The sequence below is a fragment of the Macaca thibetana genome, chromosome 7 (genome assembly GCF_024542745.1).
Source record: "Macaca thibetana thibetana isolate TM-01 chromosome 7, ASM2454274v1, whole genome shotgun sequence".
Classification (NCBI taxonomy): domain Eukaryota; kingdom Metazoa; phylum Chordata; class Mammalia; order Primates; family Cercopithecidae; genus Macaca; species Macaca thibetana.
This window is the reverse complement of record NC_065584.1, coordinates 106619718-106647184: the sequence shown is the minus strand read 5'-3', so window position 1 is coordinate 106647184 and position 27467 is coordinate 106619718. Positions and strand designations below refer to the sequence as shown.

General features: G+C 41.4%; 1 protein-coding gene across 1 annotated transcript; it reads right to left on the bottom strand.

The window, feature by feature from the left end:
* Positions 1-1211: 1211 nt before the first annotated feature.
* On the bottom strand, positions 1212-27401 carry WHAMM (WASP homolog associated with actin, golgi membranes and microtubules). Its single transcript, XM_050796138.1, has 10 exons — positions 24941-27401; positions 21859-22032; positions 18642-18792; positions 17396-17565; positions 15994-16159; positions 12226-12413; positions 9020-9106; positions 8707-8802; positions 4538-5015; positions 1212-2498 (listed from the first exon to the last, which is right to left on the bottom strand). The coding sequence occupies exons 1-10, from the start codon at positions 25550-25552 to the stop codon at positions 2191-2193; spliced, it is 2430 nt and encodes an 809-aa protein (XP_050652095.1). The 5' UTR covers positions 25553-27401; the 3' UTR covers positions 1212-2190.
* Between the last annotated feature and the right edge of the window lie 66 nt (positions 27402-27467).

The window sequence follows — 27467 nt, the reverse complement described above, 5'->3', positions numbered from 1 at the left end:
CTGAGAATTATTTCAGCCTGATTAAGCTCGCTGGTATCTCAAAATACTGAAATATTATAATTACAAACAATAATAAAAAAATATGTAATTACAAACAATACCAAACTGCAAAATAAGCATAAGAAAAGTCCCACGAAGTTCTGATTTTGCTACTTTTTCAATTCCAAATTCTTTCCCTAGGAAGTTTGATGCTGAGCCTGGCCTGTGGTGGGGAAGGAGGCCTGGGGCACAGCCACTGGACCTGCCTCTGGGATCTGGACCTGATGCCCAGCGAGTAGCCCACAGGTTGCGTCGCCCACAGGTTGCGTCCCCCACTGGAACACCCCTGGGAACCCGGGTGGGAGCAGCGGGTACAGGGGCCAGTGCAGAGTCGGGGCTTGGACCATCAGGCCTAGACCAGCACAGTGAGGCACATTCATTCATACACAGGAGTTGGATTTGCATTCTGAAAAGGTAGCACACATGACAGACCTGTGGGCAACCTGGCAGTGGCCAGGAAACCTGGCAGTGGCCATGCCACAGAGGGAGGCCCAGGCTGCAGCTGCTGAAAGGGACTCATGCCCCTCCCAGCTGTGCCAACTGAGGCCCCTCACGCTGCTGTGTGCCAGAGTTAGTTAAGAAGACACTGGAAGGCTGGGTGCAGTGGCTCACCCCTGTAATCCCAGCATTTGGGAGGCCAAGGTGGACGGATCACGAGGTCAAGAGATTAAGACCATCCTGCCAACATAGTGAAACCCTGTCTCTACTAAAAATACAAAAATTAGCTGGGCGTGGTGGCACACACTTGTAGTCCCAGCTACTCAGGAAGCTGAGGCAGGAGAATCACTTGAACCCAGGAGGCAGAGGTTACAGTGAGTCGAGATCATGCCACCGTACTACAGCCTGGTGACAGAGCAAGACTGTCTCAAAAAAATTTAAAAAAAAAACAAAAAGACACTGGAAGTAGGAAGATTTCTGTTCTACATCAGGACTTTCTTTGGAAACGAGGTAGACTCCTTTTGTTCTGTGGAAACCCAGGATTAACATCACCAGAGTGAGGGTGACAAGGTTAGTGAGGATGCTTGCACAGTCTGAGAAATGAATGGACTGTTTTGCATCAGTCCCTTCCCCTTTACCAATTTTAAAAATTTAAGGGGGAGAAAATATTTCAGCATGAGACTGAAATATTTTCAGTTCCTGAGGAAAATAACACTATTCCTCCATCCTTAGTATTCACTTAAACAAATGTTTTGCTAAAACCTTATTAAAAACTTTAAGCCCACCCAGGCACGGAAGGCTTTGCTTTTACAGCAGCTAAGGTATGTTTTCATTACCCCATGAGTGATGCTAATGCATTGTAAATAGTTCTTTATTATGAGTTTATGTAGTGCTTGGTGCCTAAAATAAATTTCATTTAAATATTTAAAATAACTGCTGAATATAAGCAATTTATTCTGATTATTGATAAAATAACATTCACATTCAAACCTATAAATCTGAGAAATCACTATTCCATATACACAGGAGGCCACAGTCAGCAGTCTAATAGTGCTGCTTACCAGAGTAGTGTAAACTTCTTTCAGAATCAGGGAACAATTCTAGATCACCCATGGTGAGAAGTAAGTGCTCTTCTCTTAGGCCACCGACACTTCCGATTGGGTCTTGACATCCCACCTATGGGCTGGTGTGTGCAACTCTCATTTCTACTTCCCTCCCCAGTTTTAAGAGTCACTGCGTCACACAAAAGTTGCAGCATTGGCCAGGCACGGTGGCTCATGTCTGTAATCCCAACACTTTGGGAGGCCAAGGCAGGTGGATCACGATGTCAGGAGTTCAAGACCAGCCTGGCCAACGTGGTGAAACCCTGTCTCTACTAAATATACAAAAATTAGCCAGGCATGATGGCACGTGCCTGTAATCCCAGCTACTCAGGAGGCTGAGGCAGAGAATTGCTTGAACTCGGGAGGTGGAGCTGGCAGTGAGCCGAGATCGCGCCACTGCACCCCAGCCTGGGCGACAGAGCGAGACTGTCTCAAAAAAACAAAAAGAAAAAAAAAAAAAAGCTGCAGCATCCCACACAAGACCCTGCTGATCTTCTGGGCTGTTATGTGGCCCGTCTACCAGCACCCTGTTAGTGTGCTTTTCAATAGGTCTTAGCCTCACCCACTTTATTCAAGCCTACTGTGGCAGGTACCTTTGTCAAACTTGAGCCTAACCATCCCACTGGCCAGGGTCCTGCTCATCGCTGTCCTCCTCAGAGCCAGCAGACACCCTCTTGATTCTCTGGAGTGCGGCCTTGATGCTCCTCTCAAGGTCACTAGTGCGTCTGTTGCTAGTTGGTTTGCTGCTGAGGTTTTGGCCAAGATCAGGGTGAACTTTCTTCAGTTTGACCCCTTGCCTTATGGCAGCCAGAATGTGCTCATTGACTGAGGCGTGGGGAGGGCGCATCGTTGGCACTTGCACCTTCCGGAGAGGAGCTCTGCCATGCCTTAGGGAGGCCAACACTTCATCCATAGATCCTGAAATTGAGTAAGCAGAGCTAGTACCATCAAGAAAACACATTCCCTTCCCAGAACATTATTGCTATGAAATTGTTAAATCTCACATCAGTTAACACCATGACTTAAACAAACAATCACTTCGTTAAGCAAATGCCTTGATTACCTGCTAACAATAAGCCTCCTGGTTGAATCCAGGATAGCTGAATAGCTCATGTTTTAGCTTAACCACTTTCTTTCTGCTAACTTCTTCAAATCCATAGCCACTGACAGGAACAGGCATGCACAACTTTTGTTAGAATTACTGTTTTTCAAGACAAATGTGATCTGTCCCTCCCATCCTGAAGAGAGTTACGGAAGCCTGGGGTGGAATAGTCTCACCCACTGTACATGACCTCTGAAGGATACCTCTGAAGCTGTATCTCCTTCATTACCCTGTCCAGCTAAAAATCTTTTTTTAAAAATTTTATCCTGCTCAATTTAACTTCAGTCTTGGCTATTAGTCAGTGATGACTCATTCTATGACAATGAAGTGAGTAGGTTTCTACACATGAAAAGGCTTAAAATAAAACTTCAACCGGCAACTCAATGAACCGCCACCGGAGGGGTGGCACTGGCACATTTTTCTATATATAATGTGTTTAATTCCACCTACATTACCCTGAGGTAGCTTACATACATTATTTTTGAGTATGTGAAATGCTGTCAAAACACAAATTAGATCAGAGCTTCAAGGCGTTAGTGAGGAGAAGCTATTTTTCACTCTGGCACCTGGAGACCCCTGAGAGGGTAAAATCTTTCATCGCCCACTGGAGACAGGCCTGCCTGTGGCCACTAATTTAGAGATCTTCCAGGTAAGGCTTCAAGATTAATAATCAATTCTAGTTCAGGATTGAAAGGCCATGCTGTGGCTAACAAAAGGCTATTTTGCTTTGGATTTAAACCTATACCTCCTTATTACAATTTCCTTCTGGGGGTAATGAGACAGGTTTCACAATCAAGGGCATTCTCTGGTGCAAATTCACACTTTCTTTTTCTTTCCTGTGATTTAGCAGTGTTTGTGAGTTGAACAGAACTTCCCAAAACCATGTGCATTAAATCTGGGATGGGAATGTGGCACCCCACAAAGATCTGCCCACTTCCAAAGTCTGATCTAGACACAGCCATGCAAACTCTTTACTTTTCATTCACAGGACAGTTGTTGCAAACCCCATGGAAACAGGCCATTGGGTCTCCACCTAGTATTTGGACATTTTCATTTGTACCTGGTTCTAGGTACAGTGAAGCTCTGAACTCAGAATAGCCAGATTGCTCAATTAACCAGAATCAGTCTGGAACTGTTATATCATTCATAACACCTAATACAGTAACCTTGCACAGTTTAGGTGGAGGTGCTTAAGCATACTTTTAAAAACAAATTTACATAAATTTTGTTAGGCTATTCTAAAGTGCACACACACACACACACCAAAGCAATAGGCTCCAAGTCTAGGCAGATTCAGGCCATTCTCCTCAAAACTTAATGTCTAAAGCCATAATTCGAATTCTGAGAACTATAGCCCTATTAAAGAAATTGTCAAGAGCATTCAGTGTACTGCACTTGCCAAGACAAGTGGCCCACTTTTTCTTTCTGATCCATTACACTTTAGAAAGACTTCCAACAGTAAGGGTTCCCAGTGTGCCAGTCAGTCTGCAAGAACAACCTTCTACATTCTGGCTAATATGCTTCTACAGTAATTTCCAACCAGTATTCTGCTTAAAATACAAAAACTGGATTCTGTAAAGGACTCAGAGATGCAACAGTAAGCATAGTTTAAAACCGTACTGAAAAGTATTCCAATGGCAGAAATCAAATACATACTGAAGTCTTAAGAAACTTCAAATAGGTTGATACTTTAACCAACTCAGAAATCCCAAGTCATGTGATCATTAAATGTATAGAGATGGTTTCTTCAAACTGAATTAACATTTATGATTTGAAGATGATGGCTTCTGAAGCTAGAATGCTTCAACAGCTTAACAACTCATGGGGGAGCAGGGACAGAATTCCAGTGGATTACCTGGACATGGAAAACTTTCCAAGGAGTCACGTGGTCTCTCAGCAGGTGATTCACACACTAGAGGAAGTGGCTGGTCATCTTTCACTGGAGCCCGGAAGCCTAAGTTCTGATGAGTTGCAGCTTGAGAGGATGAGGACAGAGCAGGGAGAGGAGGCGGTGGGGGTAGGGGTGGGGGTGGTGGTGGAGGAGGAGGAGGAGGTGGTGGCAGTGACAGTTCCTCACTGGATTTGGAATGTGTTTGATCACCAACTGGAACAAAAACCTGGACAGGGATATTTCCATGACAGTCTTGACACTTGGGGCTTTTCACGTTACCAGCTTCCGATAGGGGAACGCCTCTAGTTTTCCTAGAGGACGGGTGAATTACTGACACAGCCTGGGAAGCTGGCAAGCATGTCTGCTGGGAAAGGTCGCCTGGCAGGTTTGGAGCCACAGGTTCTGAGCCAGAGGTGTTTCGGACAGATTGAGCTAGGCGTTTCTGAAAATGAAAAACCATGGTGAGGAATCTGCCACAAGTTCAAACCATCAAAATGCTGAAACTTTCTAGAAATCTATAAACACATGCGTTTCTATGCATGGATGGTCTAATTCACAAAGTGGCTCCTTCTTGTTTGTACAGCCATCCTTGCTACCAAAGCCATTTTTCATGGATTAAAAGATAAGCATTTATATCCTTTGATCAAGTATTACCTTCTCTGTAGTAAAATGAAGATACGAAAGCATACATATAGAGGAAAATAGTCATCAATTTTTAGTATGGAAAATTAGAAATGCTAAAATACAAATTATAGGATATTAGTTGAAAAAAGTGTGACAAATCTATTCAAAATATTAAGTAGCCGGCAAAAGAGCAAGACTCTGTCTCAAAAAAAAAAAGCCATAAAAAGTGAAATAGTACAACGCCTGAAACATCTGAAAAAATCAGATGATACAGTGTTCAGTGAAAACCAGATATAAAATATGTATTATGATTAAAAATGAGAAAAGTTCTATGAAAAATGCCAGCACAGTGGACATCCAAGTGGCAGCTATAACAAAGCCTGTGGATATTTCTTTTCTCTTACTTTTAGGCTTAGAGTTAATTTCATAATTAAGAAAATGTAAATTGAAAAAGTTCTGGTCTTTCAGGTATTCATTTGATAAAGAAAAACCTAGCCCTACAAAGAGCTAATCTTGAGAGGAGGTCCCTAAAGAAGGCACTGATTAGCCAATGAAACATAAAATGTAATACCATGAACTCATTAAAATGAACTAGCTCTATACATATTAACATGAATATATCTCAAAAACCTAAGTTAAAGAAACTGGCAAAGGATGCATTCAATATGACCCTATTAATGCAAACACACACACACCATGCAATCCATGATAAACTCATGGAGTATTTCCATTTCCCTTACATTCTGCTCCTTTCAGGACAAATAGCAACATGGCAACAAGCCCCCAAACCTCCCTGATGCAGACACAGCCATGCAGCTGCCGTCCTGCAGCCTTCTGTCAGAGAGCATGCCAGCAGAATTCAAATCCCAGAAACTGGGCCAGAGGGCTAAACGCCAGTGCTCACCCAACTGATCTCCATCCAACTGATCAGGTCATGCCTGATGGGGTTCCCTGAACCACCCAAAGATGCTTTCTGTGGCATCCGGGCTGCAGCATGTCACTGTGACTCTGGACTGTTAAGTTCTACCTTTATTTTTTTGTAGAGACAGGGTCTCACTGTGTTGCCCAGGCTGGTCTCAAACTCCTGGGTTCAAGCAATCCTCCTGCCTCAGCTTCCAAAAGTGCTAGGATTACAGACTTGAGCCATGGCGCCTGGCTGAGTTCTGCCTTATACTGCACAGGCATTCTGTCCACCCACGATAAATTAAATCCTTTACCTCACACAGCCCTTCAGATATTCAAAAAACTTCCTTGATCTCAACAGATACCATGTATCACATGATTTTATTTCTAGTTTTCTCCCTCTCCTACTTCCTCCCTTCCAAATGTGCTCAAATTGGCTATGTCCCCTTTAAGGGTGGCACTTCTTGGTAAACACAGAACTCCCTTATTCTACACAGGACGCCACTGTCCATACATGCCAAAAGCCCACAAGCTTTTGTCACACAGGTGGCTTATTAAGCTGAAGGAAACTGAATTCTCAAATTCTTTTACCCAAAATTTAAGCCACACAGACTTTCCTGTCACCCCATGCAAGCGCATACCTCCATACGAGCTTTTTTGGACTAGAAAACCAGTAATGTATCGCAATTTTGGGTGAACTTGTTAGCATTTAACTAACTGTTCCTGTTGGTCGTTGGGAGCTTAGGAGGCCTGATTCTGTCATTTCATTTTCATATCACCCACACATGAAAAAGTAATATTCTGTATTGCCAAACAATTCCTTGATCTGAGTGAGGGCTGAGGAGACGGGCTGGCTGCCCTTGGATCCCTTCCTCTACACTGACTCCATTCTGTTCATCGAAACTCTCTTGGTGATGGTGACCAGCCAGTTCCTCTCCAGCTCACTGGCTCTGCATTTATCTAGTATTCATGCAGCTCCTTCAATTCATGCTTTCCACTGCAGTTCACACCCAGGCCCCGATCCAGGGCAGTCACATCAGAATTTCTGTGGGTGGGGCTGGGCCTTAGTACTTAGAAGAAGCTCTCCAGAGGATCTGGATGTGTTGCCCAAGCTGAGAAGCCCTGTGTGGCCCTGGAGTAAGACCTGGCTTCAATTCCTGCTGTTTAACCTTGAACTAAGTTGTGTAACCAACTATTCTGAACCTTGGTAACTCATTTGTAAAGTGGTGATGAAACTATCTCACAAGGTTGTTTCAAGAACTAAGTGAGAGTGAATGTGAAGTGCCTAGCATGGTGCCGGGTATATGAAAGGCATCAGATACCTATTCCAGAATCTTTTCTGGGACAAAGTGGGTTGTTTCCTTTTCTGGGGCTACAACAAACTTGGGTCTTTGTGATGGGGCTGGGGAATGAAGGCAGGTCTATGTTTTATAGTCAGTAAATTCAATGATATTAAGCCCCTATTTACTTTTTTTTTTTTTTTTTTTTTTTTTTGGAGACAGAAGAATCTCACTCTGTTGTTCATGCTGGAGCGCAGTGGTGCAAGTTCGGCTCACTGTAACCTCCGCCTCCCAGGCTCAAGTGATTCTTGTGCGTCAGCCTCCCAAGCAGCTGGGACTACAGGCATGCACCACCATGCCCAGCTAATTTTTGTATTTTCAGTAGAGATGGGGTTTCACCACGTTGCCCAGCCTGGTCTCAAACTCATAGCCTCAAGCAATCTGCCCGCCTCAGCCTCCCAAAGTGCTAGGATTACAGGCGTGAGCCACCGTGCCTGACTCCCTACTTATATTGTTTTAAAAAACCTATTTACCTTTAGATAAATGTTTGAGGTGATGGATATGCTAATTACCCTGATTTGATCATTACACATTATATACCTGTATCAAAATATCACACTATACTTCATAAATATGTACAGTTATTATGTGTCAATTAAAAATAATAAAAGCTAAAAATTATTTTTTGAATCTTCATAGCAGCTTTTTTTAATTAAAGGAATTTATCTCTAATAATAAAGTCAAGAAATAGGAAAAAAATTACAGACTCAGGATCATTTTGTGGAGGAAATACAAATGTAGGCCTGTAACAGAGGGCATAAAAAATAACATTATCCTCATAAGTATATACTTCAAAAAAAAAAAAAGAAAAAGGAAAGTTGTAGATATCAAAAAAAAAACCCATTTTACTTTTAACAGGGCACTTTCACTACACTTATATCACAATGCTGCCTGGATAACATTTTAAAGAACTGTTTATTACAAATGAGGGGAAATGCCAGCTAAATCAAGGGAGTTGAACAGTTTTCAGTTTTCCCTGCCAATCTAAACCACCAGTGCCAGTTAGGACTACTCAGTCAGGAGTGCAGAGCAGGAACCCAAGCGTGTTGTGATGTCAAAAACAGTAATTATTTTATATCTTGGGTTTTGAATCACTGATATTCTATTTTTGTTGTTTTTTACTGATATACCAGAAATAATGGTATTTTTTTAAATGTTCACGTTCTGCATGACCTGTTCTTAATACTTTATACTTTCCTCTTTTTTAGGGTGGTCTTCATTTATTTCCCCAGAAGTGTAGATGAGGTGACTTTTTATAGAACTTACATCTTTAAATGCTCTCAATCGTTGGAGTGTTTTTTGACGTTCTTGGTTGATCCATTCTTTTTTCTTTTGCTCCTCTTCTTTTATCTTGTCTCTTTTCTATATTTAAACAAATGTATATTTCTAAATTGCTCAACATTACAAAAAATGTCTCGTACCCCAACACTACCACCCCAAAGCTGCGCCCAGGCTGCAGGCCTGGAGGCAAATGGCTGACAGCTGCAGGTCCAGGGCAGCGCAATTCCAGTTTCCACAAGTCTAGGCCTACATGTCACACTACACAAACACAGAACATTTTCCTTCAGAGGAGACTCACCATCTGAATACTGTGATGCTGACGAGAGTATCTTATGCTTTCTTCAGCCTGTTGCAATCTGAGCCGATGATTTTCTTTGCACTGATCCTGGTGGAATAATACAAATCACCTACATGGTTTTTAATGTTACCCTGGTATAGCATAAAAGGTTAAAAGAAAAAAGCACTGTCCAGTTCTGGTGTGGCCCAATGGTACTGTCTCCTCCACAGTCTATGATGAGGGTTGCCTGGCTGCTTGTGGAAATAATTTGTTCCCAGCAGAGTGCTTTAAGAGATGAAAAATAATCCACCAACCCATGAGAGGACATATAGGGAGCCCCCACTCTTAAATGGGATGTGTCCCAACAATGTTTTAATGTGATTGTTTTAAACACATTTCCCCATAACATTATAAATACTAATTACATTTCCAAGCGTACCTACAAAAGCAGAGCAACCTACAAATACCTAAAAAATTATAACTGTGTTTCACTTGTGCTTAACCACTCACTATACCAATATATAATAGGCTATATGTACATAAGATCCTTAATCTATGTAAAAAATAATACAGTAATACTCACAGATAATACTAACCCTTACTGAGTAGGTTTTAGCCTCAATGCCAAGTACTTTTCATGCCTTATACTACTTTATCCTCGCATGAAATTTGTATTATTACCACTATTGTCCTTTTTTTTTTTTTTTTGAGACTGAGTTTCGCTCTTGCTGCCCAGGCTGGAGTGCAATGGTGCGATCTGAGCCCACTGCAACCTCTGCCTCCCACGTTCAAGCAATTCTCCTGCCTCAGCCTCCCAAGTAGCTGGGATTATGGGTGCCGTGCCGGCCTATCATCCTCTTTTAAAAGATGAGAAAACTGTAAGCTCAAAAGAGATTTAAGTAATTTGCCTAAGGTCACATGGCTACCTAAGTGGCCAAGCTGTGATCTGAACCCAAGTTGAGAGCTCACCTCAACTACCATTCTATTAACCGAGTGCTTTCCAATTCCAACATTTCCAGAATCAGTGGAAAGAGCTCCTCTAAATGGGGTGGGGGAGTGATTGTATCTTTAGAGTGAAGGTTACTGCTCCAAGTCTGGATAAGAGAAGGCATAGGAGCATTATATATATATATACATAAAACACTGCCAAGGAGGTAGAGGCATCTCTTCATCCACAGCACCATGGAAGTGCCAAAGGAGACTCCTGGGTTCATGGGTTTTCTGAAATGTGGAGCAAAGGGCAAATGCCTGTATATCTTCAAATCCTCTGAATAACAGTTCCTAAATCCAGAAGTACAATTCTTAAACATGAGCATATAAAGAATATACTCTTCTAACAAAGTTTTTTATTTTTATTTTTTATTAGAGACAGGGTCTTGTTCTGTCACCCCGGCTGAAGTGCAGTGGTACAATCATAGCTCACTGAAGCCTCGACCTCCTGGCCTCAAGCGATCTTCCTGCTTCAACCTCTTGAGTAGCTGGGACTATAGGTGCGCACCACAGAGATGAGGTCTCACTGTATTGTCCCTGGTCTCAAACTTCTGGTCTTAAGTGATTCTCCCACCTCAGCCTCCCAAAGTGCTGGGATTACAGGCATGAACCACGGCACCTAGCCAAGTTTTTTTTTAACTATTTGTATTTAGATGGAAGAGTAATTAACATTTTTGTAAGCTACAAAAGTCACAATTTTCATGTTTTCTTAATTCTAATTAGAATAGTAGGCCAGGCACAGTGGCTCACGCCTGTAATCCCAGAACTTTGGGAGGCTGAGGCAGGTGGATTGCTTGAGGTCAGGAATTCAAGACCAGTCTGACCAACATGGTGAAACCCCATCTCTACTAAAAATAAAAAATTAGCCGAATATGGCCGGGCACTGTGGCTCACACCTGTAATCCCAGCACTTTGGGAGGCCGAGGCGGGTGGATCACCTGAAGTCAGGAGTTCAAGACCAGCCTGGCCAACATGGTGAAACCCCATCTCTATTAAAAATAGAAAAATTAGCCAGGTGTGGTGACGTGCACCTGTAATCCTAGCTATTCTAGGGCTGAGGCAGGAGAATCGCTTGAACTCTGGAGACGGAGGTTGCAGTGAGCCGAGATCACGCCACTGCACTCCAGCCTGGCGACAGAGCGAGACTCCATCTCAAAAAAAAAAAAAAAAAAAAAGCCGGATGTGGTGGCAGGCACCTGTAATCCCAGCTACGTGGGAGGCTGAGGCAGGAGGCTCGCTTGAACCCGGGAGGCGGAGGTTGCAGCGAGCCGAGATCGCGCCACTGCACTTTAGACTGGGAGACAGAGCGAGACTCCGTCTGTCTCAAAAAAAAAAAAAAAAAAAAAAAAAAAAGGAGAAAAGTATAGTAAATATGAGTAAATACATATAAAAGTCTATATAAAAATGATATATAGAAGCTTCCTTTTCTGCTGGAAAAAAATTAAATTTCTTAGTGTTATCTTTTTATGTATTCATGGATTTTTAAAAATTAAGGAAAAATCACCAAATATAAGGTCTGAGGTGAACTGAATATTATCTGTAATTGTTTTGTGTACTCAATAATTTACAGTAAAATATATTTAGAATTGTTATAGTTGGTTATTAGTAATTGAGTTTCTACCTATTGTGGTTTTTAAAGTACCTGTGGTCCAGCGGCGATGGCTCACACCTGTAATCCCAGCACTTTGGGAGGCCAAGGTGGGCGGATCACTTGAGGTCAGGAGTTCAAGACCAGCCTAGCCAACATGGCAAAACCCTGTCTCTACAAAATATACAAAAATTAGCTGGTCGTGGTGGCACGTGCCTGTAAACCCAGCTACTTGGCAGGCTAAGGCACGAGAATCGCTTGAACCTAGGAGGCAGAAGTTGCAATGAGCCAACATCATGCCTCTGTACTCCAGCCTGGGAGACAGAGCAAGACTCTGTCTCAAAAAAATAAAAATAAAGTGTCTGTGTATGCAATGGGCATTCAACAAATAGTTGTTGAATGAATAAATTAAAACCCTGAGATTTGCTAAATGCTTAAATCCTAAGAGAAAAAAAATATTTTTAAGAAAAACATTTAAAAGCATTTTAACTATAGTCATGGATAAGTACATACGTACATAAGCCATGGATAAGTACAGAAAAGTAATCACTGTGTTGGTAAAAACCTTATTTCAGTACCTCTTTATCCTTCATACAAGAATAAATTTCTGGAAGAGAAAATAAAAGAAAGCCGCTCTGAGCGTATCTACCTTTCTACTCCGGAGAGAGGCTCTTTTGGCACAGATCCTGCCCCGTTTAGACTCCAGCTGCTGGCACTGCCTTCTGAGTTCTTTCACTTCCAAATTCTTATCATCCTGCAGCCCCACCACACAGTCAATGACTTTAAGTTCCTCTGGACTTTCACATGGATCGTAATAGACAACTTCATTCTGTTTCTCTAAAAATGTATTAATGATTGTTTAAAACACATTTTATTATTTTCAAAAATGCACTGAATTTTTTTAAATGTAAGGAAAATAAAGATCACTTGTAATCCCACCACTGAGCACTATTAACATATATAAAAAATATACGTGTATATATACATGACTATATACATGTGTGTAAGTAGCATGTGTGTATATACATGTAAGTAGTGTATGCATGTATATATACATGTATATATAGACATACATATATACACATGCACACATACACACACATACTACTTATATAGCTACACATATCAATGGAGTTCTAAAAGAACATTTTCCATGGGATGGAAATAAATTTTTAGGCCAGGTACAGTGGCTCACGCCTGTAATCCTAGCACTTTGGGAGGCCAAGGCAGGCGGAACACCTGAGGTCAGGAGTTCAAGACCAGCCTGGCCCACATGGCAAAACCCCGTCTCTACTAAAAATACAAAAATTAGTTGGGCACAGTGGTGTGTGCCTATAATCCTAGCTACCTGGGAGGCTGAGGCAGGGGAACAGCATGAACCTGGGAGGCAGAGGTTGCAGTGAGCCGAGATCGTGCCACTGCACTCCAGCCTGGGCAACAGAGCAAGACTCCATCTCCAAAAATTAAAAAAAATTTTTTAAAGATAAATTTTAATGGCAGCATAGTATTCTCTAATTTAAGCAATCCATGTTGTTAGGCTGTTCCAATGTTCCATTATTATTCATTTCACTGTGACGAACATCTCTGTATAAATCTTTGTGTACACTTTTTATCATTTCCTTAGCAGATAAAAGGATCTTGATACCCATTGCCAAACTGCACTCCAGAAAGGCAACTTATATTCTACCAGTAATATATTATTAAGATGCCTTAGTCATATTTAATCTTGATTACATACTGATTTTTTTACAGTCACGCTTACTGTAACAAATTCAAACCCTCCAGAAGTACATAAAATAAACAGTGAAATTTTCTTGCTCCTTCCCCAAACCTTCTGAGTCATTCTTAGAGGAAAAACATTATGAACAATTTGGCATGCATCTTTCCAGGTTAACTTCTTTTTTTAATGTAATTTTTTCCCTAAATATGTAAAACGCTTATAACCTGAAACTACTGCAAAAAATTGTGAATACTCAGGATTAAACTAAAAGTTCAGGATCTATGTGAAGAACTTTATTAAACTTGGAGGAAATTTAGGAAAAAAGATTTAAATAAATGGAGAGAGACATACCATGTTCTTGGGTAGGAAGATTCAAAATTGCAAAGACCACTATTCTCCCCAAAGTAATCTCTAATTTTAAGCAAAATCACAATCAAAATTCCAACGAGTTTTTGTTTTGAACTTGATTCTAAATTTCATCTGGAAGAATAAAGGAGTGAAAACAGTCAGAAAACTTGTGGAGAAGTAATGGGGGGTTAACTTGCCTTACCAGACCCTAAAATGTGCTTCCAAGGTACAGTCATGGGAACAGTATGGAGCCAGCAGCAGAGCCACTCACAAACCAATGGAGGAGAACAACTCAGAAACAGACCAAAGTCAATCTAATGTTTAGCTTGAGAAATGTTAAACATTTAGGAAAAATGTTTTTAAAATCAGTGATTGGGACTGCTTAACAATTTGAGGGAAAGATTCAGTTCCTACCACAATCAAAATAAATTCCACCTGGACTAAAGAATTAAATGTTTTAAAAAGCAACATCATAAACATACAAAAAGAAGACATAAGTATATACTGACATAATTTTGGGATAGGAGAATACTGCCAGACAAAATACTAAAAGCAGAAGCCACAGGGGAAAAAAATTGATAAATGTGACTTCATAAAAATTAAATATTTCTGAAAGGCAAGAAAACGCAAATGACAAGGAGAGATTATTTGCAACATATGACAGAAAATAGAGGATATTATTCCTAATGTGGAAAGGAAATATTCCAAAGAAAAATAGACAAAGACTATGAATAGGCATTTCATAAAATAAATACAAATGGCTCGTAAACATACAAAATTTTGTTCAATATTCACTCATAATAAACGAAAATTGGAAGACTGTCATTTCCTTTGTCAAGTAAACAAAAATGCAAAAGAATGGCATGAGTCTGGGAAACATACACACTCATATTCTGCTGATGGGAGCATCTTTCTTCTTTTCTCTTTTGTTTTTTTTTTTGGGACAGAGTCTTACTTTGTCACCCAGACTGGAGTGCAGTGGTGCCATCTCGGCTCCCTGCAATCTCCATCTCCCAGGTTCAAGCAATTCTCCTGTCTCAGCCTCCCAGGTAGCTGGGATTAAAGGCGTCCACCATCACGCCCAGCTAATTTTTGTATTTTTAGTAGAGACAGGGTTTCACCACGTTGGCCAAGCTGGTCTTGAACTCCTGACCTCAAGTGATCTGCCCCCTCAGCCTCCCAAAGTGCTGAGATTACAGGCGTGAGCACACCCAGCCTGGGAGCATCATTTTAAATGTACAACCTATCTAGAGGGCCATTATGTAGTATGAAATTTGGAAATCAGAAAATAATACAGAGGTGAGGAAAAATGTATCTCAGATGATTATGGTATTGTTATGTATCAAAATGAAAAATATACATTGCCCTTGACTCAATAACTCCATCCTTAGAAATTTATTCCAAGGAAATAATCTGTCCTATACTCAAAGACATGGGTAAAGGAAAGTTCACTACACTACTGTTCTAAACAGCTGAAATTTGGAAATCATGGTATATCCATAAAATAGAATACTATGCAGCCATTAAAATATTGATACTTTTATTATTCACTGAAATAGAAAGACAGTTATTATGTATTAAATGAAAAAGACTATTATGCATTGTATGCCTGTGTCAAAATATCTCATGCAACCCATAAATATATATATCTACTATGCACCCATAAAAATTAAAAATTTTTTAAAAAGATGTTACGCACTTGGTTAGTTTTGGTTAAAAATTTATATTTTTCTATATCAGCATATTTTAAAATCTACAAAGTTATAGAGCAAATTGTTACCACTAAGTGTCTCTCTTTTTTTTTTTTTCCTTTTTGAGATGGAGTCTTGCTCTGTCGTCCAGGCTGGAGTCGAGTGGCACAATCTTGGCTCACTGAAACTTCCGCCTCCCAGGTTCAAGCCATTCTCCTGCCTCAGCCTCCCAAGTAGCTGGGATTACAGGCACGTGCCACCACACCAGACTTTGTATTTTTAGTGGAGACAGGGTTTAGTATTTTTGTATTTTTAGTAGAGACGGGGTTTCACCATGTTGGCCAGACTGGTCTGAACTCCTAACCTCAAGTGATCCGCCCACCTCAGCCTCCCAAAGTGCTGGGATTATAGGCATGAGCCACTGTGCCCAGCCAACCACTAAGCATGTCTAGATGATGGGATTCGGGTAATAATCATTTTTCTTTCTTTGTTTTGCTATGTGTTAACAATGAATATATTATTTGAATAATAAACCACTGAAGGAAAACTTTAGGAAATTTGCAGATGTTATAATTTACAAAAAGTAATTGATAATATGGTATTTCCTTAAATTTATAATTTAAACATTGTAATCTATATACTTAAATATAAATTTTACCTTTTATAAGTCTTTTAAGGGAGTCCAACTGTGTAGTAAGCAGTATTTCTTCATTTTTTAATATCTCAAATTTAACTTCATATAGTTCTAACTGAATTTCATAAAATTGTATTTCTAATTCATCTACAACATTTATATTTTTTTCTTGTTCTGGAAGATCTTCCATCTTATTTTCATAGAAAAAAGAAAAATAAGTTAAAATAAATTAGTATATTAAAAACAAACTTTAGAAGCATTATAGCTATTTTCTATTCCTTGTTCAGCACTAAATATAAAAAAGCAAATAGGAAAGAAACTCATTTCATCTAGTGATGCAAATACTTTATACCATCCTTGAAACAGAGGAAAACATTTAGGTTTTGAGAAACATAAATGGCAATGAGGTATTATTATGTATTGCATATTGGTGTCCCCCCAAATTTCGTATGTTGACACTCTAACTCCTAGTGTGATGTTATTTGGAGGTGGGTCCTTTGGAAGTGATTAAGTTCAGATTATGTCAAAAGGATAGCACCCCCGTCATGGGATTAGTGCCCTTATTAGAAGAGAAAGACAGGGATCACTTTCTTTCTCTCTAAACATACACACAGAAGAAAGGCTATATGAGCACTCAGTTAAGAAGGCAGCTGTCTACCAGACAGGAAGATGATCTTCACTGGATAGTGAATCTGCAGGCACCTTGATCTTGGACTTCCCTGCCTCCAGAACTGTGAGAAATACATGTCCGTTGTTTAAGCCACCAAATCTGTGATAGTTAATCTTGTTATAGCAGTCTGAGCCAACTAAGACAGGTGTTTACAGTGTTTTCTGCTTTAAAGTCATAAGATCATAGGAAAAAACTTAAGTGACTATGATCCTTCAGTGAAGTATCTCTTTGATTATTTTAAAGTTGTACTGAAAACATTGCTGGATTGATTTTCAAGTACAGTACCCACTTCAATACTGAGCTCGGTGTTACTATAAAGTGAATCCTACAATATGGTATTTTGAAACATTTTAACCAAAGGAAAACTATGTCTAACCTTCCGTAGAAGATGGTGTTGGAATAAGTGAAGAAAAGAAGCTCTTTAACGATGCCTGGAAAGAAAAGTGCTATCTAAAAATAAAAGTGTCCTTTACTACATGGTCTCACTTATAAGTGGGAGCTAAGTAATGTGTATACACAGACAGTGTGGAATAATAGACACTGGAGACTCAGAACAGTAAGAGGGTGGGAGGGGGGACGAGAAATATTTAATGGGTACAATTACATTATACAGGTGATGATTATACTAAAAGCCCAAACTTCACCACACACAATATATCCATGGAACAAAACTGCACTTGTATCCTTTATTTATATAAAATTTTTAAAAAATAAAAGTGTATTTTTAAAACAAAGTTACATTTATCTTTGTCTTACCTTTCCCTGAATTTCAGCTCTTTTGTGATTTAAACACAACTCTTTCGCTCTCATGAGTTGCAGAGTCTCTCGAGCTAGCATTAGCCTAAGTTTTTCCAACCTGGGAACTGCTGTGGCCCAGGCAGCCTGGCCAAATCTCTTCGCATCCTGTTCCATTTCTTTCCGCATTACTGTTGGATTATAAAAATAAAATATAATTACACCTCATTAAAAAGGGAAACATTTATCACTAACTAATCCTTTCTTTATTGCCTCCATTCTATCAGCAGAACATCCTTTTTAAAAGAAATTCTGTTTTATTAACTTTTTTATTATTATAAAAATAATACATGGCCATTGATATAAAATTTTAGGCATTCCATTTTTAAAAAGACAGTAAGTCATGATCTCACCTAGTTGAGGCAACTGCTTCTTATATTTTGGCACACTTGCTTCCATATTGTTTCTATGTCTAGCTAGACAGACAGGCTCATATGGATAGTTTGACCAAAAAACTAGGATCATCATTCTGCTTTATATCTTGTTGATTCTGCACAATATATCAGAAACTCTTGCCACTCATAAAAAAAATCAAGAATCATGCTTAACAGCTACACAGTTTTCTGTTTTATGAATGTACCAAAACTTAACAAACTGATAGACATTAAGTTGTTTCCTATTTGGTGTTTTTATCAACAATTATTTAAGACTAAAAAAAAGTCCTTCACTCAGCCCACAAGCCCCTGCATGGTCTGACCCCACCTGTCTTGCCAGCATTTTCCCTCACACCACATTGTCCTACACTCTTTGTGATCTAGCCCCGCAGGTTTTCTTTAAGCTCCTACTTGCCAACTTCCCTCACGCCAGGGGACATTTGCCAGTGCTATTCCTTTTGCCTGGAATACTCCTCACTTTTTTTTTTCTCTCAACTTCCATTTACCCTTCAGATACTGGGACAAGCGCCACTACTCAGAGGCCTTCAGTGACCACCACCCTGATCAAGCCCAATTTCTCTCTCACAGACCCTCAGAGCCGCATGTCTCTCTTCTTTGTGCCATTTATTGTCACTGCCATTTTCCATGTGCTTCAATGAATAATTAAGATTTCTCTCCCTTCACCAGACTGTACAATGTCTCTCAATGCTTGACACTGAATTCTCGGCACCGAGAAAACATAGTGCCTAGTGAGTAAGAGGGACTCAAATGGTATGTGAATAAAATGACAATCAATTACATGTATCTTTGTATAGCATTTTTTAAATTATCACCTGCTAATGCTTTTACTGTCTCCTTAAAATAATTCACTGTGATATCTTGAATAGAGACAACAGCTTCTTCAGCCCGTCTGGTCCATTCTTCAGCTTCTTTCTCCAGGGCAACCACCCTTCTAGGACCTAGGTCATCCTCATCCAAGGACTTCTACAGACGAAGGGAAAACTGTCTTAGTAACAGCTAATAGTTATGTAGAGCCATTAGGAAATTGAAAGGAAATTGGTCACATGGATTAACTATACTACTACTCAGTCAATTAAATTTTCATTCATTCAGCAGTCCCTTACTGTGTATGAATAAGGTTCTAAGTTGAGCACCGCCTGAAGACAAAAGGACACTCTGGGGCATAAAGGGAAAAAAAAGCCTACTTTCACTTCACATGCCTAGAATAACTTTTTCTAGAGAGGAATGTTGTCAAATTATGCTTCTCTCTAGTAATAATAATACACAATTGTTTAAATAAGTGATCTGTGTTATCAAGCACACAATGTAGGGCCTGGAACAGAGCACTTAAGTGTTAGCTGTTGTTATCATTTCTTTTAGGGATATGTAATATAATCACCTAAAAGAAAATATCTGTATATTCATGCTTATAACATACTAGTATTGGTCTGAATGTTTGGGTCCCCCCAAAATGCGTATGTTGAAGTCTAAATCTCCAGTGTGATGGTATTTGAAGATGGGGCCTTTGGGAGGTAATTAGGTCATGAGGTGGAGCCCTCAAGAATGGGATTAATGCCCTTATAAAAAGAAGAGGAGACATAGGATCTCTCTCTCTCTGCTCTTCACCATATGAAGACACAGCAAGACAGTCCTCTACAAATTAAAAAACTGGCCTTCACAAGACATTGGATCTGCCAGCACCTTGATCTTAGACTATCCAGCCTCCAGAACTGTGAGAAAAAAAGTTTTGTTGTTTATAAGCCACTAATCTGTGGTACTTTGTTATAACAGCCTGAAGTAAGACATGTGCTGCTATGTCATCCAACTTGCAATTTCTCTTCTACAAAGCATAAGAAATATGTACAAGTTAGCCGACAAGGAATTACAAATCAAAGCCATAACAAGATACCACTTCACACCCACTAGGATGGCTGTAACCAAAGAGACACACAATAACAAGTGTTGGTGATGATGTGGACAAATTGGAACCCTCATTTACTGCTTTTGGGAATATAAAACGATGCAACCACTTTGGAAAACCATCTGGCAGTCTTTCAAAAGGTTAAACATTGAGTAATGATAGGACCCAGCAATCTTACTCCTCAGTATGTACACAAGAGCTATGAAAACATATGTCTACACAGAAACTTACACACAAACATTCACAGCAGAATTATTCATAGTAGCCAAAAAGTGGAAACAACCCAAATGTCCATCAACTGATGAATAAAATGCGATATAGTCACACAATGAATATTACTCAGCAATAAAAAGAAATGAAATCCTGATATTTGCTACAACATGGATTAGCCTTGAAAACATTGAGATAAGTCAAAGGACCACATATTGAATAATGCTGTTGCTATGTCCAGAGTAGGGAAATCCACAGAGACAGAAAGTAGATTGGTGGTTGCCCAGGGTTCGGAGTGACTAATGGGTACAGGGTTTCTTTTGGAGGTGAAAATGTCCTGAAATTACATAGTAATGATCATTGCACAACTTTGAATATACTAAAAATCACTGAATTATACATCTTTAATCTGTGAATGATATCTTAAAACAGCTGTTACTTAAAGAAAGGAAAAATATAGACAGGGTACGGTGGCTCACGCCTGTAATCCCGGCACTTTGGGAGCCCGAGGTAGGCAGATCACCTGAGGTCGGGAGTTCGAGACCAGCCTGACCAACATGAAGAAACCCCGTCTCTACTAAAAAAATATAAAATTAGCCAGGCATGGTGGCACACGCCTGTAATCCCAGCTACTTGGAAGGCTGAGGCAAGAGAATCACTTGAATCCAGGAGGCAGAGGTTGAGGTAAGCCAATATTGCACCATTGCACTCCAGCCTGGGCAATAAGAGCAAAACTCCATCTCAAAAAAGAAAAAAGGAAAAATATATGCAAGAAGTAGACTCTCCAAATAACAGACTTTCAAATAATGAACAGAACAACTTTATCCACAGGTTAGAGTGGCATGAGTTTCATCTAAATGTGATACTATTTTTATAGTACAATCATCTGGCAGGGGTCATGAGATTATATGTGGAAAGATGGCCCAGTGCAGGGGGCAGAAATCAAGAGACTTCGTAGGTGTCTTCTGATTCTCATTGTTGAGACCCAAGGCAAGCTATTTAACTCCTCTGGACTCTAGATTCATTTGTAACACTGGAATAAGAATGCCTTTTCTGAATGGCGTCACAAGGTTGTCTGATGGCTCAATGAAGCAAGAGCGATAACAGCATTTACTAAAATTTAAGTTACTGAATTACAATCTAGGGTCCTGCTATTTAAATTTTCATCCTATTTTAAGAAATCTGCATGAGTCCTTAGAGGAAAACAAGCTGAAGCAAATAAACATCACATCAAAAACAATTCATCAGGCCGGCCTCAGTGGCTCATGCTTGTAATCCCAGCACTTTGGGAGGCTGAGACGGGTGGCTCGCTTGAGATCAGGAGTTCAAGACCAGCCTGGCCAACATGGTGAAACCCCATCTCTACTAAAAATACAAAAGAAGTTAGCTGGGCATGGTGGTGCACATCTGTAATCCCAACTACTCAGGATGCTGAGGCAGAAGAGCTGCTTTAACCTAGAGGAGGTTGCAGTGAGCCAATATCATGCCACTGCACTCCAGCCTGGCTGACAAAGGGAGACCCTGTCTCAAAAAAATAAAAAAATTAATTGCCAGAAAAAACATTTAACTCTTTCAAATCTGTAGGAATCTTAAGCTATTAAGATGACCAACGTAAATGTCTTCATTTTCTATCAATGTTAAATATAAATTCAACATTTAAACATAAGGGTGAACTAGGCATAGTGGCTTACGCCTGTAATGCTATGCTTTGGGAGGCCGAGGTGGGCAGACTGCTTGAGCTCAGGAGTTCGAAACCAACCTGAGAAACATGGCAAAACCTCATCTCTATCAATAAATAAGTAAATAAATAAACATAAGGGCAAATCCAAACAAAAAGAGACTGAACATTAAGTATAAATAAAGAAATAATATATGACAAATGTGAATCTGATAAAATAAAAATTTTTAAAACAACATACCAAAATATCAAGCTTACATAAAGTTGCAACTTCTCGCATAGCCCTAAATGGCTGCAATAAGTACTGGAAGAAGATGGTTGCCACAGTAACTAATTCCTGGTATGCTTCATCTTCCTCTTGGTACAATTTCATTAATGCTACCATGGTGTCGGCTTTTCCGTGTCCTTGAATAACCTAGAAAGCAAATGTGAATAAAGCTCGAATCAGGACAGTATATTTAATACATACCCAACAAACTAAACTAAACAAAAGAAACCTTCATGTTCTCAACTTTTAATACATCAATTTTAAATATTGATTAAATAGGAAAATGTTATCATCCTCCATCAAAAATGCCCAATAAAACAAGAATGGTTAAGTAAAGTATGATATATCCATGGCAGAATATTATTACTGTAGTCATTCAGCACTGTGCTTCTGAAGACTGTTCAATAATATGGAGACTTTTGGCCAGGCACAGTGGCTCACGCCTGTAATCCCAGCACTTTGGAAGGCTGAGGCAGGTGGATCACTTGAGGTCAGGACTTCAAGACCAGACTGACTAACATGGAGAAACCCCGTCTGTACTAAAAATACAGAATTAGCTGGGCGTGGTGGCACACGCCTGTAATCCGAGCTACTGAGGAGGCTGAGGCAGGAGAATCGCTTGAACCTGGGAGGCAGAGGTTGAGGTGAGCGGAGATAGCACCATTACACTCCAGCTTGGGCAACAAGAACGAAACTCCATTTCAAAAAAAAAAAAAAGGAGACTTTTATAATATTAAATGGAGAGGCAGAGTGCAAAACTTAACCTCAACTATGCGCTAAGTATGCAGCGGAAAGGACCCAAAAGAAGGTTTGAGGTTGTGGATACTTTTTCATTTGACTTTTCTGACTGTAAAGGTTTTGTGAGGCTGTATTCCTTTTTAAAAGCTCATTAAGGGCCACGGCTGGTGGCTCACGCCTGTAATACCAGCACTTTGGGAGGCCAAGGCAGGCAGATCATGAGGTCAGGAGATCGAGACCATCCTGGCTAACACAATGAAACCCTGTCTATACTAAAAATACAAAAAATTAGCCGGGTGTGGTGGCGGGCACCTGTAGTCCCAGCTACTTGGGAGGCTGAGGCAGGAGAACAGCATGAACCCGGGAAGTGGAGCTTGCAGTGAGCCAAGATGGCGCCACTGCACTCCAACCTGGGTGACAGTGCAAGACTCCGTCTTAAATAAAAAAAGAACTCATAAAATATTACAGAGCTGTCTCCAAGCACTTCAGCATGTTGATTCTCTTCATGTCCCAGGTTAATAGTCCCAGTAAGCCCTTAGCAGTGAACTCATTTACAGAGCCTCAACTGTGGTTCCAGTCTCTGCTGGTTACAGCTTCTGGGGCAAGGCAGAAAATAAACTGAACAGTGTATAATCTAGGTGGACTCACTTGGTAGGAAATTATTTTACTCCCGCAAGAAGAGAAATAAAATCAAATAATATAGATTTTTTTCAACTAATACATTCTTAAATTCTTCTATTTCCATCCTTCTGCTTAAGGAGAAAGTGATCTACTTTCAGCTGTAGTTTTTTATCCAGGTAATAATATTATTATTATTTTTTTTTAAGTGAAAGCCTCGCTGCACAAAATTAAGACACACGCAAAAGTAAACTTAAGGCAAGTGATGCATTTCAGCCTTATTTCTTAGACTACTCAGAAAACTTTCAGAGTTAAAACATTCAGCTTCATTTTATATATCCTAGCAATACTAGCAATTGATCTAATTCTAGAATCAATTGCTTTTCTATTCTAAATATAAATATTAAAATTATATATTTGGACATGTTTTGAATTGAAGCTTCTTCCCCTCCCAACCCCTCATTTTTAAGTTCCAAATAAATACGTGAACTACACTAATGTGAACAGCTAGCTCAACAGTATGAACTACATTCATGCTATAGTACCCCAGAGTGAACTTAAATTTGGGAAAACTATAACTTTTCTGATAGTAACTACAGTAAAATACATCATATAAATGTTCGATTTTAAGGAGAAACCACCTATCTCTGTGAGAAACCGAGTGGGTAAAAAACAAGTCTGATTCAAAATGATACCATTTTTCACCTCATATCCTAAGGTGAAAATGATAAAGTTGAAGATCAAACGCTGACTGGCCTGAAACTCCCCTGTGGCTTCCTCATAAAGTGAAATCAACACATGAGAAGTGGGTGTGTAGATATTTACACATAAAACCCACAGTACAAAAATGACCCCACTAACGAGCTCCTTTTATAAAATCATTTTAATTTAGAAAGCTTATTCTATATTTAGCTTAGGCTGAATTCTTCTCTTCACCTCCCCTTCCTCAAAAGAATGCACAGAAAAAAACCATTCAGGTTAATAACAGCAGTGAGCCGAGACTCCAGCCTGACTCTCCTTAGTAAACTGTGAGTGTGGATTTAGAAGGCATATTTTCTCCTAAACCCTTCTATGAACTTGTACTTCCCCATCCCCTTAGGTTCAGTAGGTTTACCACTCAAATAATTACTCTCTCTCAAACTACCTCTTTCAAGCTTAAAAGGGCACTAATGCGGTTATTCCAAACTGATGAATAAAGTTCACTTTCTGCTGGCTTTCCATTTGACTAAGTATATATTACTTAAAACAAAACACTCTATCTCCTAAAAGCCATTTCTTCTATCCCATTCGCGACGTTCCCTCATACACAGACTTAGAATTGCTTACATTTAGTCCGTGTTATTCTTTCCTACATGGATGGGTTGTTTTCAGTTTTGCTTGCATATTTCTGGCATTTCCCGTTGCAACATCCTGCTCTGCCAGCATCTTCAGGGCAAAGGTTGGGGGCCTAGCCCAGCTCCCAGCTGCAAGTACACTAGGCTCTAACTTCGCTTGTCCTCTCTGCAGGCCCTCCCGGAGCTACCGCCGGTTTCCCGCAGCGGTCCCGCGCAGGTGAGGGCACCGGGGAGCCCACGGCCTTCTCCGCCCGCCGGCTCCTCCCCGTCAGCCGTCAGCCAGGGCTCTCGGCGCCGGGGGAGCCTCCCACAGGGTCCCAGGCCATGGAAGCGGGGACGAACGCCGGCGGCCCGGCCTCTCTTACCTGGCGCAGCCGCGCGTCCACCTCGACCCACCGCGCGCGCAAGGCCCGCTCCCGGAACTCGCACGGGCTCTCGCAGTCGGCCGCGCCGCCCTCAGCCGGGAAGAGCGCGTCGCGCACTGTGGCGCCGCCGCAGCCGTCGGCCGCCGCGCCCAGGTAGCGCTCCAGCTGCCCGCACAGCTCCTGCAGCGCCGCCTCGCCGGGGTCCGCGCGCGCCGGCCACAGCAAAGCCCACAGCCCGAGCCCCAGACCCCAGGCCCCGCCGCCGCCGCCCACATCCAGCTCCGGCGGCAGCCGCGGGAAGCAGCGCTCCAGAGGCGGCCACAGCGCCGCCAGCTGCCGGTGCGCGCCGCGGAGCCCTGCGGCCGAGAGCAGGCCTGCCCAGCTGGGCGGGGACACGGCTGCCTCGGGCTTGGGCTCGGGCTCGGGCCCCAGCCGGGCCCCCTCGCGCCGCCGTCGCTGCTGCGCGGTGCGGTCGTGACAAGTCACAGCGAACTTGCCCTCCGCTTCGTTCCAAGCCACCAGGAAGCGCAGCCGGTGCCTCTCGGGCTCGGCGAAGAGGCCCTCCCGGACAGGCACCCAGCCCTCTAAGCTGTCGGGCTGCTCGTCTTCCATGGCAGTCGGCGGCAGCGGTCCTAGGGCTCGGCGGGCGAGGGCCTGGCCTGCTCGCACCGCCTGTCACGGGACAGTCCGAACCCGAGCATTTTTCACTGGAATCGAAACCGCGTCAGTGACCCAGCAGCGCCCTGGCCCCCGGCACCTCTAATTGGCTGACCCGGAGGTGGGGCTTACAAGAGGTGTTCGGGGTTGGTTGGGTGATAGACGACAGGGCCAGCGACAACCAATGAAAAGGTGAGACGGTGTCCCTCAGGAGTCAATCATCTCGCAACCCGTTCAGGAGTCTGGGAAATGCAGCTCTTGCCTCACCTTTTCCACCCAATACATAAGGACGTTGGAAAAATATCTGTTGAATCGGCGAGTTGTTGTCTTAGTCTCCCACACTAAACTGTGAACTTCTTGAGAACAGGGACCAAGCTGATTTCCTTTTCTATCATCAGGGCCCTATTGAGTACATGGTTCCCGCCCTCGAGAATGTCACAAATGTGCTGGGGAGATGAAACATAAACTCGATAGTCATTTATTGAGGGCCTCTAAGTGCCAAGTACTGGGCAAGAAGCCACAAATTTATTTTTGTCAATTCAACAAACTTTTATTGAGTGTCGGCTGTGTGTCAATATTGAGGGGGTGGAGTAAGAGGAGGAATTCAGGGCACTGCAGCTCCCAACCAGGGTGTTTAAATACAATCTGTGTTCTAACTCTTCACTTTAGAGTTAAGGAAACAGAGGCCCAGACAAACTTAAGATACACCGACACTCGGGCTCGACATGACCACCTGGCTACTGAAGGCCTGTTTAAGGAGATATCAGGAAATCCAGTTTACATGTCAGGGTGGAGCTAGATCTGTTCTTCCATCAAAGACCAAGACGGCCCTACTCTCTGCCTAGGAAATGTGCAGTGTAGACTGAGAAATACAGTCCATGTCCGCTCCCATCCTGGGAGTGCACTGAGACAGGTGGTGGTAATGGGGGGAGGAAAGGAGGCAGATGCCAGGAAGCTGGGATCAGGAGCCCTTTGCCAAAGCAAGGCCTGTGAGGTGTTGATTCGGGAACAAGTGAAAGCGTGTGTGAAGGTTTTGAGCTGGGAAAAACTGGAATCAGATTTTGTACTTGCTGTTGTCCCCAAGGGTAAACAATAAGCAAACAAAAAAATCAGGGCCAAGCTAAAGCTCTAGTTAGGACATCTCTCTGCCTTGAAAATGACCTCAAGAAATCTAGGAACCTCTGTGGAATGCAGCTTGAAGGTGGAAAGGTGCCTTTGTCTGAAGGTCCTTCCCCTTTTATGCCTGCTGCAAGTGTGAGGGTTGGGGATTGGGCCCTGGGACACAGTCACTCAGTCTTCTTGGAGAGATAACCTTTTAGCTGAAGTGATTGATTTTCCCCTACTTTTAATATACTGTTTTAACTAATATGATTTACTTATGATTTTTAACAGTCTGTTTTAAATATCTTTCTTGTATATTCCTCACATTGTATCTTTTTACTATCTGTTTTATACTGTGTTATCATTTCTATTAGTTTTCTAATCTATTTGGTTTTTCAAGAGGAAATTGTCAATCTTTCTCATTATAAAGTGTCGTGGGTGGCTGGGTGCAGTGGCTCACACCTGTAATCCCAGCACTTTTAGAGGCCGAGGTGGGTGGATCACTTGAAGTCAGGAGTTTGAGACCAGCCTGGCCAACATGGCCAAACCCCGTCTCTACTTAAAATACAAAAAAAAAAAAAAAATGTTAGCCAGGTATGGTGGTGCATGCACTATAATCCCAACTACTCAGGAGGCTGAGGCATGAGAATTGCTTGAATCCAGGAGGCAGAGGTTACAGTGAGCTGAGATTGCACCACAGCATTCCAGCCTGGGTGAAACAGTGAGACTCTGTCTCAAAAAAAAAAAAAGAAAGAAAGAAAGAAAGAAA